The 12,902-nt window shown below is 52.8% G+C and overlaps 2 protein-coding genes and 5 non-coding genes across 7 annotated transcripts; all 7 read right to left on the minus strand.

The window, feature by feature from the left end:
* Positions 1-197: 197 nt before the first annotated feature.
* On the minus strand, positions 198-10,903 carry DKC1 (dyskerin pseudouridine synthase 1). Its single transcript, XM_042039937.1, has 15 exons — positions 10,824-10,903; positions 10,559-10,620; positions 9,954-10,040; positions 9,317-9,408; positions 8,615-8,799; positions 8,073-8,137; positions 7,387-7,513; positions 6,899-7,029; positions 5,783-5,926; positions 5,226-5,346; positions 4,403-4,521; positions 3,268-3,371; positions 2,778-2,844; positions 1,978-2,136; positions 198-1,571 (listed from the first exon to the last, which is right to left on the minus strand). Exons 1-15 carry the CDS (start codon positions 10,837-10,839, stop codon positions 1,506-1,508), a joined length of 1,545 nt encoding a protein of 514 aa, XP_041895871.1. The 5' UTR covers positions 10,840-10,903; the 3' UTR covers positions 198-1,505.
* Positions 4,033-4,108, minus strand: LOC121670296. The gene has a single exon (XR_006018097.1). It is a non-coding gene; the product is annotated as a small nucleolar RNA SNORD83 (small nucleolar RNA).
* On the minus strand, positions 4,741-4,987 carry LOC121670299. The gene has a single exon (XR_006018100.1). It is a non-coding gene; the product is annotated as a small nucleolar RNA SNORD17 (small nucleolar RNA).
* LOC121670298 lies at positions 6,599-6,731 on the minus strand. Its single transcript, XR_006018099.1, has one exon. It is a non-coding gene; the product is annotated as a small nucleolar RNA SNORA36 family (small nucleolar RNA).
* Positions 7,115-7,190, minus strand: LOC121670297. Its single transcript, XR_006018098.1, has one exon. It is a non-coding gene; the product is annotated as a small nucleolar RNA SNORD83 (small nucleolar RNA).
* On the minus strand, positions 7,725-7,971 carry LOC121670300. The gene has a single exon (XR_006018101.1). It is a non-coding gene; the product is annotated as a small nucleolar RNA SNORD17 (small nucleolar RNA).
* A 1,218-nt stretch (positions 10,904-12,121) lies between the features above and the next one.
* F8A1 (coagulation factor VIII associated 1) lies at positions 12,122-12,900 on the minus strand (the record flags this gene model as incomplete). The annotated part of the gene is made up of 1 exon (XM_042039855.1): positions 12,122-12,900. A coding segment is annotated over one exon (510 nt), but the record flags the coding sequence as incomplete, so codon positions are not given.
* Positions 12,901-12,902: the final 2 nt, after the last annotated feature.

Genomic DNA, 12,902 nt, shown 5'->3' on the forward strand with positions numbered 1-12,902 from the left:
TGTGGCTGGTGTTTTACCTCTCGGGCTGGGCACTGACAAAGCAACGCCAAAGGCCCTTCTAGTGATGGTCCTCAGCAACATGACCATTTCTCTGCATCAGCAGAGTCTTCAGGAGAGGAGCACAGATGCTGGGCACGTGGTAAAAGCTGCACCCCTGCCCCATGAACAGCACTGACCTTTCAGGAGAAGCAAGAAAATCACCTGTTCAAAACCAGACGTTTTATTTCTTTTTTTGTAAAAAAGAGTAAATAAAAATGGACCTTTTTTTTTTTTTCCTGCTCAGGTTCTAACACCCACCAGCTGCTGTTCCCACTGCCTGCATGTATCTCCAGCACTGGAGGGGAGGATAGACCGTTAAAGACAAAAGCAATGCACGAGGTTAAACCAACAGTTAACAGAATCTCTGCAGGGATGGAACTCAGAACAAAACAGCCTGGGGTCCTTCACCATTAAAAGGAGCTAAATCCTGGCTCAGCACTACCCCTGTGACAGAGGAGAGACCTTCTGCCCCCAGCAAGTCATTCCAGATAAGGAAGTTAGCAACAAATCTATCTGAAGCCGTTTAAGCCCACACCCAGTGCCCCTTGGCAGAGCTGCCTCTGAGCAAGCTTTTCCTCACAAGGATTCCAGTCCCAGCAGCACGAAAGACGTGTTGCCTGGTCACCTCCTGGTCACCTTCTGCCCCCCCAAGCCACATCCCCACCTCCAGCCTTCAGAACACACTGGGCATCAGAACCAGGCAAGGCAACCAAAAGCTCTGCAGTGCCATTCCAACAAATGGGTAGAAAAGAGCAGGGAGCCAGCCAGAGGGACACACTGCCCTGGTCACTGGGGCACTGGGGATCAGCACACCATGAACAAGCATGTCCTTGTGCTATAAAGCAAAAAGGAGGAATGAAATTTTCTAATCCTTTTATGATATAGGGAAAAAAAAAAGGAGTGAAGAATAATCTGGGTGGACTGTTTGTTCTCATTTAACCGAAGGTCAAGCCAAGTGTGTGGCCAGGTTAAAACAAAACACAGTCCCTCAAAAATAACTGATCTGACCCCATGCAAACCCATTCACATGGGCTGTGACAAAGCCACTCCTCCAGGCAGCATTCTTTAACTGCCAGGTAACAGCTTCAGCCTTGTGAGAAGAGGAAGAAAGAGGCAGTACATGAGGGGGCAGAAAGATGATTCCACCCTCTCTAGGTGAAAACAGAGACCAAAGAAGAGCCAGAAGCTACAGTCTCCCTGAAGATACCACTTCTGTTGGCATCATGGTGCTCAGCTTTAGAGATCAATCCAGTGCAGGGACAGTGAGGCACCCCGCTCCTCTGGCAACCCTTAAAACAGGATGAAGAGGGGCACCTGAGCAGGTCAAACACCCACTCATATAAACAGCAGAAAAGAACTTGGAACTTGCTGGCTCCTCTGCCACACAGCCAGTCCTCCTCCTCTCAAGGCCTAAAACTTCTCCCTCGTTATTGTTGAGGTTGCCTGCTTTGGACAGATCCAGTTGCTTACTCCGAGCTCTCTTCTACCTCCTTTTGTTTCTTCTTTTTCTTCTTGGTGCTGGTCTGACTGGTCTGTGGAGAGGTTGGACAGGTCAGGAAGCCATCAGAAAGGAATCCCACCCCCACTGCTCGTTTCAGGAGGAACAGCTCCACCCCAGGAGCAGGGCAGGCTCCCCATGGCTGCGGTGCTCCTTCACCACCAGCACACATCACTCCAGCACAGACTGAATGCCAGCACCATCCTCCCACAGGGACCCACGACAGGGCACCAGGGCACAGAGGTGGCCTGGCAGGAACCCACCAAAAGTGTCCTAGGGCACCTGCCCTATCTCCCACCACCCTCAGCCAGTTCAGTTTAAAATGCACCTCAAATACCTCCTCCTCTGCTGCAGGGATGCATTAAACCTGGAGGTAATTAGGGACAGACAGCAACCTCTCCCGTGTTTGGACCATACCCTGGCAGTATGAAATTACATACCACTTCTATTTGTTCTCCCCCACTCTCAGCTGCCTCTTTGGCCTTCTTCTCTTTCTTCTTCTTTTTCTTTTCCTTTTTGCTCAGCTCCTCTGGTGGTGGTGTGGCAGGGGATGGTGGGGTCACAGCTTCATCACTTTCACTCTCTGAGTCTCGCTTCCTCTGTTAGGGGAACACACTGTCAGACACGCCAACACCTTCCAAAAGAGCTCAGCTGAGGGGAAAACTGATGGCCTGATTCAATACAACTTCATTTAACAATGCTTTGAGCAGGCAGGGTGACCTGCAGACTGTCAGTGGTCCAGTCCAGCATACACTGTCTAGGATTTGCTTCTGCCAGAACTGTCCCCTGTATTTTTCAGTGTTTCCTGTACTCCAAATATTAGTTTAAAACACCGCTGCACCTTTCCAAAGGCATGCAAAAGCCCTGAATTGGGGAATTTTAGCTGCAACTCTACCATGGACACTTCTGCAACTCTCTGTAGTCTCCAAAAAGGTTCTCTGGCACAACAAATCTCTGTTGTGGCTCCATACAATATATTTTCTTGTGCTGTGTTGAAGAAGAATATGCCCAGGGCTGGTACAGCCTGGTGTTTGAGTTGCAAATTGGCCTGGTGGGAAATGGCTGGAGCTCCAGGCAAGGAGGCATGAATGGGGACTGACCTTGTGCCTAACAAAGGGCATGGAAGACCCTGGACTAAAAATCCTCATTAGACCAAAAGGCAGGTGTGGGCAAAGTGTGGGCAGATCATGGGAATAGCAGGGGCATCGACTAAGAGCCAGAGAGCACTGGCAAAACTCACTTTTGCAGCCCTGTCCACCTCTGAGACAGCTCGGTGATCAGCAGCCGCTTCTTTCCTGGAAGTGTCCCTGAAAGAAAAGATCCCCAGGTTGCACAGGACAGTTGTTGCCTCAGCTGCTCTGGACAGGTACAAATTCCTGTCCCCTGTAGCCCACCCCAGGAGCTGGGTGGGGACATTGGTGTGGGGGAGACCTGCAGCCTGCACCAGGGCCAGCTGGGCTGGGCAACAGCACGGCCTCCCCCATTTGATTTAGCAGACTGACTCCCTCTAAAACCACAACAGGCTAAAAAGGGATAACTGTCTGCTCAGGGCCTTTCCTTCCTACACTGCCCAACAGCAACACACTCCAAGAAACCCAACTGCATCCCACAGGTCCAGACAGCCTTGGGCCAAGCCTAGCATGACCCATGCACAAACAGCAGCATCCAGCCCTTGCTGCACAGTGCTCCCCTCTGAACAACCCTGTGGGAGCCACACACCCAGTACCCACCTGTAATCCACATACTCCTTCTTCCAGGACTCTGGTGTGCTCTCATTGGGCTTTCCATGCTTGTCCAGCAGACCCTTCTGGATCATCATCTTCTTCTGACTGGCCTGAAAGCAAAGTGCAACAAGTCAAACTGCAGCTCCAGGCAGGAAAAATCCTCCCTCAAGATAGGAGGAGGGAATCCAGGAACAAGCCAAGCCAACAACTACAGCCTTAACCTATCTACCACTGTTCCAAGGACCTTAAAACAAATGAGACAAAACATCCCCTGCACAGCAGCCTAAATCTCAGACAAGAGGCATCTTTATCAGTAAATAAGGGCTAATTTGAGGGGGGAGTCAAAGCAACAGTAATACAACTGCACATCATGGACCTTGGATCTTTGACTGGGCTTTTCCAGCTTAACAACCTGCAGCATTTGAGCTGAACCACTTGTTTGCAAGATTTTGCAAAGGACTCCAAAATGCTCGAATTGTCCTGTATTACCCCACCTTTGCTGTGAGACAAAGGTGCAGGCATCCCCAAAACTTCCACCTGAACCACAGGAATGGAATGAGCCACAGCAATTTGACACTGGGTTTTGAGTCCAACCTGCATCAGGCCAGCCTGGCTGCAGTTAAGCTACTACCACATGCCTGAGGTGAGAGAGGAACCAACAATAGGTGTTCCCACTGCTCCTGTCCTTCAGGCACAGGTTAGTGTCTCACAGTGTGGATTTAAGCAGTGCTGCAGCAGAAGGAAAAGAAGCTCCTTGCCCAGCCCCTCTAGAGCCATCAGCATGGGGTGATGGATGAAGGTCATCTTTGCACAGAGTGCTAATGCCATCCACTTCACATCATTTGGCTCTTTACCAAAGGAGGGCTGGTGCTGTACAGACCTGAGGAGCCCATGCCTGAACACCAGCAGTGGCCCCCAGGCTCTTTTGGGAGGGAAAGCCTTGCTCCCACCAGCACTGGGCTGCCAAAGCTCCGTCACTGGGAATTGCCACCATCGTGGCTCCAGGAGGCCACAGCAGAATTACAGCAAGGCCCTGAAGAAGACACAGGCACAGCTCTGCCCAAGGGTCCCAGAGTCCCACATCCCAACAGCTGGGCTCCCACCACTGCCCTGGGACTGACCCCATGCCCACAGCACTCACCTTGGGACCCAGCCCCCATTTCCGGGGATATGTGTCTCTCTCCATGATCACTCTCTTGATCTTTGCCACAATGCCATGGTCACACGTAGAAATGACTGCTGTGGTCATCAAGGCAATGGCTGCAGAAGCAGGCAGGGAGGTCAGTAACTCTTGAAGAGCAGAACTTTGACAGCCTATTCTGCCTCTGTCCACACAAAGAGGACCAACACCCCCCACCAATGTCACCCCAAGGACTCACTGGAACTGTCACACAGCTGCTCTGAAGACCCTGGTTAGAACTGGGCTGGAGTCCCTTTGCACTGATCTACCAGCAGGTGTGATGTGCCTGGTGGCAGCATGTGATCAGACACCATCCCTCGTCCCAGTGAGGATGGAACCCCCCAAAGAGGGGCTCCAACCCTGCCAGCACTGCTCCCCTCCTGCAGGCAGCCAGCCACACACCACAGCAGCCCCCAGTAGGACACTGGGATGCTGCAGGATGTCTGAAGGCCGCACAGCACCCAGACCCTAGAACAGGAGCTGGGGTGCTGCAGGAGGGCAGCTCCACTGCACTCAGAGAATGGATAAACTGTGTCATCACCTCACACGCAGCACACCTGAGCATCACACAGCTGCTGAACCCCTCACAGCTTGCCCAGGACTGATGCAGCCACTGCTTCTTAACATCCTGCCCAAAGCCAGCTGCCTTGGGCCCACATTCCCCATCAGGAAGCACTAATTAAACCTTCTGTGCATGGGGACTCATCTGTGTTGTGACTTTACTGTCACACAGCCTGTTGTTTCTGCAGGTAGCTGGGCACAAGGAGAAGGAGGCATTTCATACCTAGGCAGATGGCTTCTCCTTTTGTGGTGATGACAACAATCTCCTGGTTAAGCTCAATACCATCCTCATACCGCAGAACACCAGGCAGCATGATCTTGGCTCCATAGCAAATGGCATTAACCTGGAAATGTAGGGAATGGGAGGGCTGAGAAGCTATTACAAGAATTAAAGTACGAAGTGCCTCTAATTTTTAGCTTCCCACTGCCATTACCATCCCAGCAATATCATCCCTAAGTATCTATTCATTTTTGTCCACTATATAAAATTTGGGAGCTTTGGAAGACGAAAGCAAAGCCCCTATCACAGCAAAGAATGGGACAGGCAGATCTCAGCATCCTCCCCAAGTGAGGAGAGCAGATTCTCTGTCACTGAATTCATGGCTCTTGCATCTTCGTGGTGATGTGGCAGCAGCCCATATGAGGTCCTACACAAGTCACCATCAGGACAGCACCAGATATCACATGGTTCCTGATCCCCTGTATATTCCATCAGCTGTACAAGTCAGGAGGGCACTTTGCAGTGTCTGTCTGTCCCCCAGCACTGCCTCAGGAACTCACCGCGCTGTCTTTCATGACGAGCCTCTTGTGTGAGGTCAGCAGCTTCTCCAGGGGCAGGATGACCCTTCGCAGGTAGCTGTCGTCCTTGTTGTTGTCATACTGCCACTGGGCGTCCAGCACGTCGTGCATGGTCACCATGTTGTCCTGCAAAGACAAAACCACCCTAAACTCTCCCACCAGCCACCAACTTGGAACACACACAAGAGACCAGCTAAAGTCCAGCAGCAAATAGTGTTTGAAAAAGGGAGTAAAAACAGATGCCAATCACAAGCATAAAAATACAACATAAAAGAGGCAAGAATACTTTCCATCACCAGCTTGAGGTCAGCCTGACTTGGACTACCAGACCTCCACCCTCCTCATCTCAGACGGCACTTGGATCTAGGGTCTAAGGTCTGTCCACACGAAACTTTTAAATATGACCTAACTTAAGTTCCTGGGACTCCTAGACAAAGGTTAGTGAGCAGAAGTGTAAATTAACCAGCTCTTCAATCCATGACATGGAATAAATTCTGAAGCAGCTGTGAGCACCCAACACCTGGAATTCACAAATGACCCAGTGATTACAGCTGTGCTAAGAGCACAGATGGGTGGGGAAGCACTTGCACTCTGACACTGCTGCTCTGCAAAAAAAGAAATTCATTCTGGAGTTTGGACCAGCAGCAGGATCTGTCAATGACCAGGGTGAAAAGACTGTACAAGTGTCCAAGATAACACAAGACTGCATCTTCCAGGCTCATTCCAATGAACCATGTTCCCTGAGCTGTGCTGACGCCAAGCAGTCACTTCACACTCCTGAACTTGTGGGATGCTGGGGTCTGTAGGCTGAGAAACACAGGTGACAGAAAACAAACTTTCAGCCACCACAGTGCACTTCCCAGTCACTCACTGTTCCAAAGTTTAATTACCAGAACAGGAGCAACATCCTGAACTGAACTCAACACTTTGGTTACAGACCATCTATGGCAAGAGCTCACACTGTTTGGGGGCTATTCACAAAACTCCTCCCAGAGCCTAAACCTCCTACTAACACTGCAAAACTCACAAAGTCCCAAGGAACTCTTGCCATCCTGACAATTTCAAATGGGCTGGTTATAGTCTGAGGTGCCACTGTACCATCTCTCCCAGGATGCCTGAGCGGACTCTGCGGAGCTCTTGCATCTGGCCCCCCACGCCCAGCAGCAACCCCAGGTGAACGCAGAGTGTCCGGATGTACGTGCCTGCTTCACAGCTCACCCAGAAGATACCTGAAAGGCACGACAGGATAGAGAGTTTTTAAGCAGAAAATAAACCACATCCTTCATGAGAAGCTGTATGCCCAGCCCTTCCCAGAGCCATCAGCATGGGGTGATAGATGAAGGTCATCTTTGCCCTGAGAGCTAATGCCATCTAACTGACATCATTTGGCTCTTCCACAAAGGGTGCAGCAGTACAAAAAAAAGATGGGGTTTGCTTCCCAGCACACCAAAGCAATGCATGAAGCAGTTACTGCTGGACAATGGGAGGACTGAGGTCTTAAGACATCTGCCAAAAAAAGCCCATTTCACAGAATGTTTAATCAGTTTTCAGCTTTATAGGAATAAGGCAGGAAAGCCCTGTTTTACCTAATCTTCTCTCAGGGTCATACTCCACCAGCTTGCTCTCGTAGATGGTTCTGACTCTGAGTTGTCGTTTGACAGCAGCAATGAGGGGTGGCCGCTGAAACAGGGCACCTGTCAGGGTTTCTATGGCCTGAGGGAAGAAGGAGAAGCAAGAGTTCACACCTGTGCCCTAATGCAGGAGCACCTTGGAGTCTCCAGCAACTGTGACCACTTCCAAGAGTGAGAAACCACAAGGTTTATCCTGATTTGGTGATGCCATATTTAATAAAGCAAATCCAAGCCAGTGATGAGGTCAAGATGGCAGTGAGCACAGCCAGGATTTTTCCATCAGATGGCAGCATGTGATCAGACACCATCCCTCGTCCCAGTGAGGATGGAGCCCCCCAAAGAGGGGCTCCAACCCTGCCAGCACTGCTCCCCTCCTGCAGGCAGCCAGCCACACACCACAGCAGCCCCCAGTAGGACACTGGGATGCTGCAGGATGTCTGAAGGCCGCACAGCACCCAGACCCTAGAACAGGAGCTGGGGTGCTGCAGGAAGGCAGCTCCACTGCACTCAGAGAATGGATAAACTGTGTCATCACCTCACACACAGCACACCTGAGCTCCATTCCTGGCCCCTCATCTCCCACCAGTGCCCAGCACTCTGCATGCCAGATGCCAGCATGGCTAAGAGCACCTGAGACTTACCCTGGCCAGCTGAGCCTCACTTTCAATGGCATTGTGCAGCCGAACAATTCCCACATACTCTTTGCCTGAAAGAATGACAAGAGCAGTCAGGAGCGGCCACTTGCATTTGCTGTTGACCTCAAGGTCCACCCTGCTTCACAGCCACACGTCCCCAGACACCCGAAATCCTAACAACCACCTCTTCTAGGAAATGGGCATGGTTTATTACAGAGTTGGTTTTTCTTCCAGGGAAATAAATCTAAACGATGTTTATTTCTTCTCTGGACTGCTAGAGGCTGAGGCCCTAAGTTCAACTGGTACATAAAACCATGTCAGAAGTGTCTTCACTGACTTATAACAGCCCAAGCACAGAGGAGCAAAGAAAAAAACACCTGAGACAACATGGATGTGTCCTCAGGGGCTTGGAGTAACATGCAACCCTTAAGGTCATGGCACTGAAGACTTAAGATAGACTTTTTTAAGTTTTAAAAATCTCCATTTTGTCTCCAAAAGCACTTCACACATCCCTAGTCACTGTAAATGGTCCTGGGCAACAAACATACCTGCACTCTGCTGAGATTTGACCAGCCGTGTGGCCCTCTCGATGCACACAATGAGGCACCCAGTCACCTTGGGGTCCAGGGTGCCACTGTGCCCCGTCTTCTCCACTCGCAGGATGCGCCGGATCCACGCAACCACCTCGTGAGAGGATGGGTTGGAGGGTTTGTCGAGGTTAATAAAGCCAGACCTAAAGTGCAAAATGGCAGGGAATGGGAGCTAAGCACCAGGGCAAGCACAGCAACAGTGCAGCACCTTTGAAATACTTGTCAGGGCTGCAGAGAAATGTATTTCTATACAGCCAGATACACAGCTCTCGGTGAGCCCAGAGTGATCTGCTCCACGCACAACAGGTGATATAATCAAGGAATTCTCTTCTCCCCCGCCTGCTTAACACTACTCTGCACTTAAAACCCCCCAAACTCTACAAGCTCTGAGCAGTTTCAAAGCCCAGCAGGCCAAGGGACTTTTCCAAAAACCCCAGAGAATTGCTCAGGTGGTTTGCATGTTCATCCACAGACCTGCAGCAAGCCCAGAATAAAGAAAACTTTACAGGGAGAGGTCAGTGGGTCCTACTTAAATATTTACTGATTATGGCAAGGCACTGAGTCAAGCAGAAAGGTACAAGGGGAATCCAGACAGAAAATATTTTAAAGGTATTAACTGTGCAAGAAAAATAAACCACTCTGGGCCTGTATTGCACTCACCTAACATAGTCAGAAATCTCTCTCTTCAGGGGATTAGCACCGGAAGGAAGAGGTGTGTAGTGTGCTGTCCTCACATTTAACTTGTCAAAGTTCTACAAAATCCAAGCAGAAGTTACATGTCTTCTTAAGCTCCCTTGATTTCAGTGTTGCTGTGCTGCAGTACATTCCCCCAGGCACACCAGGCCTGATTTGTACATTTAAGTGATAGAGCCGCTTCCAAAATGAAAATGGCCCAACAATGAAACCACGGTAAAATTTTACAAAAATAGAGAAAAATAGAAATCCTGGACTGAAGGAGATGGGAAAGCAGCACAATATACACATTTACAGTGCAGGATAAATCCAATATGCCCCAGAAACTCAGCACAAGCAACCTGGAAATCTACACAGACCACAGGCCATGGGCAGACCCAATTAAAAAAAGTAAAAATATGGCGGGATCTCTACAAAGCACGGAAACGTACAAAACTTAAATGTTACTGCTGGAGAGACTTTGTAACACGATTTCTGCATGCAGAGCACCACGTGTGCCGCTGCCCGCGAGTCGGGCTTACACAGCCGGTAACAGCTCCAGGGGCAGAGGACAAAAGGAGCGGGAACACGGACGGGCCACGAGGTTGAGCAGAAGCCGCCCTACCTTCAGCAGCAAGGGCCACTGCGACGTGTCCAGCTGCGCCACCCGCGACTCGGGCTTGATGAGAAAGTCCTCGGTGTGCTGAATGTCCTGGCGGGGGGTGAAGTTCAGCTCGATCAGAGAGGGGGAACCCGGAGGGCCGCGCTCCCGCCGCCCCACGCGCCTTCTCCACGTGGCCGGGGAGGCTCCGCTGCCGCCACGCGGGGCGGGCGCGCTTCCGCCGGGGATGGGGCGGGGGGAGCGCGTCCCAGCCCTGCCCACGGCCCCCGGAGCGCGTCCCAGCCCTGCCCACGGCCCCCGGAGCGCGTCCCAGCCCTGCCCACGGCCCCCGGAGCCCGTCCCAGCCCTGCCCACGGCCCCCGGAGCGCGTCCGCACGGACAGAGATGGGGGAGCCCATCCCAACCCTGCCCACGGCCCCCGGAGCCCGTCCCAGCCCTGCCCACGGCCCCCGGAGCGCGTCCCCACGGATAGTGGTGGGGGAGCCCGTCCCAGCCCTGCCCACGGCCCCCGGAGCCCGTCCCAACCCTGCCCACGGCCCCCGGAGCGCGTCCCCACGGCTGGGGCTGAAGGAGCCCCCCGGCCCCCCGAGCCACACCCCCGCGCTCACCGCTACATCATCATCCGCAAGCGCCCGCTTCTCCTTCTTCCGCCGCTTCTTCACGCTGGAACCTGCGGGAGCGACACGCCGGGAGTGAGCGCCGGGAGCGCGGCAGGGCCGGGAGGGAAGAGGGGCAAAGGCCCGGGGGGGGGGGGGTGGGGGCAAAGCCGCCCGCAGACCCTTCCCCGAGCGGGGCCACGCCGGCCCCGAGCCCTTCCCGCGCCCCTCCCCGCCGGGACTCCCCGCGCCCCCGCCGGTCCCCACCGCTGCGCACCGTCCCCGTCCGCCATGGCCGCGCCGCGTGCTGTCCCCGCCGCTCGGAGCGCAGCGACCGCCCCGTCCCGACGCGCCCCGCGCCGCCGCGTCACCGGCACCGCGCCCCTTCCGCCGCCCGGCAGCCGCCTTCGGACCGCCCCCGGTACCACCCATCCTTGGCACTGTCGTCTAGTTACAGCTCTAGTAGGAGTTTTCATCTGTTGGGATTTTAAAAGGACAAGGGCATATGTGATTTCGCCGCATGGGTTTTTAGTTTTGCTTCCCGGCCTGGCACGTTCACGGCTAATTTAGCCATGAAATAATATCCAGTTTGGATCCGAGCCTGTCTCGACTACTGTTTGACCTTATCAAAAAGAGGCTTGTGGTAATAAAGGCTTCTTAAAATTAGCAGCTTCCCTGTTTGTGTATCAGAGGGGAAAAAGGCAAGTTCTTCATTATTTAAGTGTGGAAGGTGAAAAACACTTGAAAAACATTTGAAAAAGCTGCTGCTTCCAGATTCAAATGTTAAAATCAGATGTAATACCACTGCTTAACAGAATTACCTCTTACCTCTGACTTCTCTCCCAGGTGTACCAACAGGAAAACCTCAGCCTCTGCAGGGTTTCTGGAAGTGCTGGCTGAGAGAGTTTGTTTCACTGACCATTAGCTGGGTGCACTAGAATTGCTCTTTATTCACTCAACATGCGCACTCTCAGGGCGTTTCCCACTTCCAGGATAAAGCCTGCCCTGCTTGAGGTTGTATCTTAGCACTGCTGGAATTTAGCAAGGCCTATACCCAACAGCTGAGTGCACCAAAGACAGCAGGGTCTTTTCTCATCTAAAGACCAGCTGCCTTCACCTAAAGGCCTCAAGAAGCAGAAAGCAAGAGACAGAAGTGCCCAAGAGCAGACGGATAAGAGCTGAGAATTAAGCAGATAGTCCACATTCCAATAACTCCTATAACTTCACCACCTTCACCACTAATTCGATCCTCAAATTCCCTCAGCTGCAGTGGATTTGCCATCGTGCAGGCTCAGTTCTCTAGGTTAGCAGCTGCTACAGAGACTGGAGTCAGGCCACCATCACCCCAGGAATCACTTGCAGGTCAGTGACCAACAACTCCTTTTGTCCACCACAAAACTCAAGGCCTCGTGTTGGCTGCAGTGTCTGTTGTTTTCAGGAAGGGGAAAAATTTAAATCTTATTTTTATGTGGGTTTCTTTTTGGTGGGGTTTGGGTTTTTTTTTTGTTTTGTTTAGAAAAAGCAACTGTAACAACATTTGATTCCTAGATACCCAAATCCTCCAACACATGCAAATTGCAGCCAGTCTTTTAATGAACAGCTTCCTTCTGCCCTGAAATGGCCTTTCTTCTTTAGGATTACACTTTTTTCAAGCATGACAACTTCCAGTACATACAGTGAGTAGTTTACTGTGACACAAGGCAAACGTGTAGATGAACATATTCTCTCATCAACCATTACTTCATTGTGTTACAGAACTCGTATTAAAAATAAATAACGGAATAGAGTCTGTGCTGGCACCGCCTGAAGCGACCAGTCCGACCTGTCCCTGCGGGCGGCGGCGCTCAGAGCCCCTGTCCGGCAGGGCTCAGCATCTCCTGCAGCACCAGGTGCAGCAGATGGTTCTGTTCTGCACTCAGCAGCGGCCACAGCTCGGCCTGCAGCGCCTTCAGCGCCTCCGCGTCCTTCTCCTGGCACGCCAGCACTGCCGACTGCAGCAGCAGGAACAGCTCGGCCGGCAGGTAGCTGGCGGCCGGCGGCAGGCCCCCGCCTGTCCCGGTGCCGCTCCCGCTGCCGGTGCCCGGTCCGCCGTCGGGCGCCTCCCAGCAGTACTGCTCCAGCGTGCGGGCGTGCTCGGGCAGCAGCTTGGCGGGCGGCGGCTGCAGCAGGAGCAGCAGCAGCACCCGCGACACCTCGCACCGCGCCAGCACGTCCAGGAAGGCGCCGCCGGCCGCGGCCCCGGCCCCGGCCGCACCACCCAGCCCGGCCCCGGCCAGCGCCTGCGCCCGCGTCAGCGTGGCCAGCGCCCCGGCGTAGTCGCGGGCCAGCAGCAGACAGGACGCGCGCTCGGCCAGGC

Source organism: Corvus kubaryi, unplaced genomic scaffold (assembly GCF_017639235.1).
Source record: "Corvus kubaryi isolate FWS band 111438036 unplaced genomic scaffold, C.kubaryi_AGA036_p1.0 37395, whole genome shotgun sequence".
Lineage (NCBI taxonomy): Eukaryota > Metazoa > Chordata > Aves > Passeriformes > Corvidae > Corvus > Corvus kubaryi.